At 39.8% G+C, this 2,587-nt stretch overlaps 1 protein-coding gene across 1 annotated transcript; it reads right to left on the reverse strand.

The window, feature by feature from the left end:
- Positions 1-1,132: 1,132 nt before the first annotated feature.
- Positions 1,133-1,530, reverse strand: LOC311625149 (large ribosomal subunit protein eL39). The gene has a single exon (XM_084889083.1). The coding sequence runs from the start codon at positions 1,489-1,491 to the stop codon at positions 1,336-1,338; it is 156 nt and encodes a 51-aa protein (XP_084745209.1). The 5' UTR covers positions 1,492-1,530; the 3' UTR covers positions 1,133-1,335.
- Positions 1,531-2,587: the final 1,057 nt, after the last annotated feature.

Raw genomic sequence — 2,587 nt, forward strand, 5'->3', positions numbered from 1 at the left:
CATGAGCATTAGTCACCAGCCCACCCCACAAGGCAAACAAGTCCAGAAGAGCTGGTTGCTAACATTCCTGGAGTTCTCTAAATAGCACCAAGAACTTACTATGAAGCAAGGACACAAAAATAAGTCAGCAATTTTCTGGCTCTCAAAAACCCTATAGTTGCCGAAACCGGTGTGGCTCAGTGGATAGAGCGTCGGCCTGTGGAATGAAAGGGCCCGGGTTCGATTCCGGTCAAGGGCATGTGTTGGTTGTGGACACATCCCCAGTGGGGGGGGTGCAAGAGGCAGCCGGTTGATGTTTCTATCTCATCGACGTTTCTAGCTCTCTATCCCTCTCCCTTCCTCTCTGTAAAAAATCAATAAAATATATTTAAAAAAAAAAAAAAAAAAAAAAAACCCTATAGTTTAATGTGGGCAGGAGACAAATACATGAGGGACAATATCACAAGCTAGAATTTGATGAATGTTATAAGAGAGGTATTAAGCAAAGTATATTCATAAGAGAGGGAGAAAGGAATTTCATTCGAGGAGATGGGAGGTAGAGTCTCGGGTGTATTCTACGCCCATTCTGGGCCCTGTGTGGTCCATGGGTTATCTCATTTAGTCCTCATAACATGGTGAGGTAAAGGTTATTATCCCATCTAAGAGATGATTATGGTGACATGGAGAAGCTGCATCAACTTGCCTAAATCACAATGATGATACACAAGGCCTCAAATGCCAGCCTTTCCAATTCTGATACTAATGCTATGAATGACACCAGCCTCATTCCCAAGCAACTGGGAAGGCCTCATAGAAGTAGGGGGACCACAGTGGGTAGGACTGAGTGGCCCAAGTGGAAGGAACTAGGGGCCATGTAGACAAAGATTTAGAGGGTGAATTTGAAGAAAGGGGTAGTGTGTGTGGGTGTGAGAGGGGGAGGGGGGTGGGGAGAGAGGGAGAGAGAGATTGAGAGAGAGAGATTGAGAGAGAGAGAGAGAGGTGGGGGAGTGGAAGGAGGAAATTGTGCTGGAGAAAAGGCTGGTAGACTAGTAGGCTAATGCAGATCATGAAGAACTTTGAATTTCAGTCCTAAGATAATTTTTAATTTTTTTTATTTTTATTTTTATTTATTTATTTATTTATTTATTTTCAGTTTAAAAGATCTCACACATTTATTACTGAACCATCCTACTATTGCAGAAGGGGAAAAAAATCAATAGAGCAAAATCACAAGTCCATTAATTCTCCAATTAAAATGCTCCAACTGTCCAGATGGTAGCATCTTTTCAATCATTTAAAGGTGTAGGCAACCTGGATACAGCATAAATATGTGAGTCATCTGTCATGAGTGAGTTCTCATAGGCCCAGTTTGGTTCTTCTCCAATGTCTCCTCTTCGAGTTGTACCTGATTTTATTACCAGTTTTCATACGAATCCATTGGGGAATGGGCCGATTCTGCTTCTGTTTCTTGGCCAGGAACCTCTTGATCCTGAAAGTCTTGTGGGAAGACATGGTGAGGGAGAGGCGAGCGCGCGCCTCGATGGCGGAGAAAGAAGTCCTAATTTTTAAATAATCACAATGTTATACACCTGAAACTGATATAATAGTATATGTCAACTAAACTTGAAAAACATTTTAGATTAAGAGATCTGTACAAACCATTTCCATATGTTTTTAAAAATCAAAAGTCATATTTTTAAATTCTGGATTTTAAGGCAATTGGCATTTAAAGTAAAATTTTAAGAAATTTAAAGTAATAATAATACCAATGGACGAAAAACTCTGAGGAGGGAGAACATGTATGGGGGGGGGGCAATGGTAAGATATGTACACATATAATACCTTAATAAAAATAATAATAATGATACACTAATATAATAATGTTTTGTTGTCATTGAAGTGCCTTTATTATAGACAACTTAAAGGAGTTTCAAATCTATGATGCCAAGTTCCTGCTTTCATTTACCCCATTTCATGGATTAGGAAACATAACAAACATCTTAGTAGCTTGTGCAGTCATGACACAGGAGGCATCTTGAACACCTACAATAGTTTCTGGCAATCTAAAGTATTCTATTCAAAATTTAGTAACATATGAACCCTGAGCCTCAATTTTCTCGTCTATAAAATGGAGACAATGACAGTTACAGAGTTGTCTTGAAGAACTTTTCTAACTTCATAAGATAGCACAGAGCTCAGTTGAATGTAGAGATAGGGAGATTAAGCAAATATTTTCTGTAAACCTGGAAACGCCATTACAGCCCTTTGTAATATGGAGAGGTTTATCTGGAAGACACAAATCTGCAACTCAATGAGGCTGTGTGGGGGGAGTCTGGGAGAGGAAACCACTACCTTTGCACATCTTAACTACCAGCAATGACTTTTGTTGCTGAACGTGCTACTTTGCTCTTATTTGTAAAATCTTGTCAAACAGGAAACAGGTTTTTAAGGCAACAGGGTCCCTGTGAGTTCAAACTCCTGTTTTCAAATGTTCTTACAAGATGCACAGTTGGCACAGACTTACAGGAAACATTTAATTGGAATCGGAAGACCCTGGCTCCACAGGCCTTGTTTTATATTGTCTGCAGGCTCCTGCTGAAATGACTTC

The sequence above is a fragment of the Pipistrellus hanaki genome (assembly GCF_964339955.1).
Source record: "Pipistrellus hanaki genome assembly, chromosome: 6".
Lineage (NCBI taxonomy): Eukaryota > Metazoa > Chordata > Mammalia > Chiroptera > Vespertilionidae > Pipistrellus > Pipistrellus hanaki.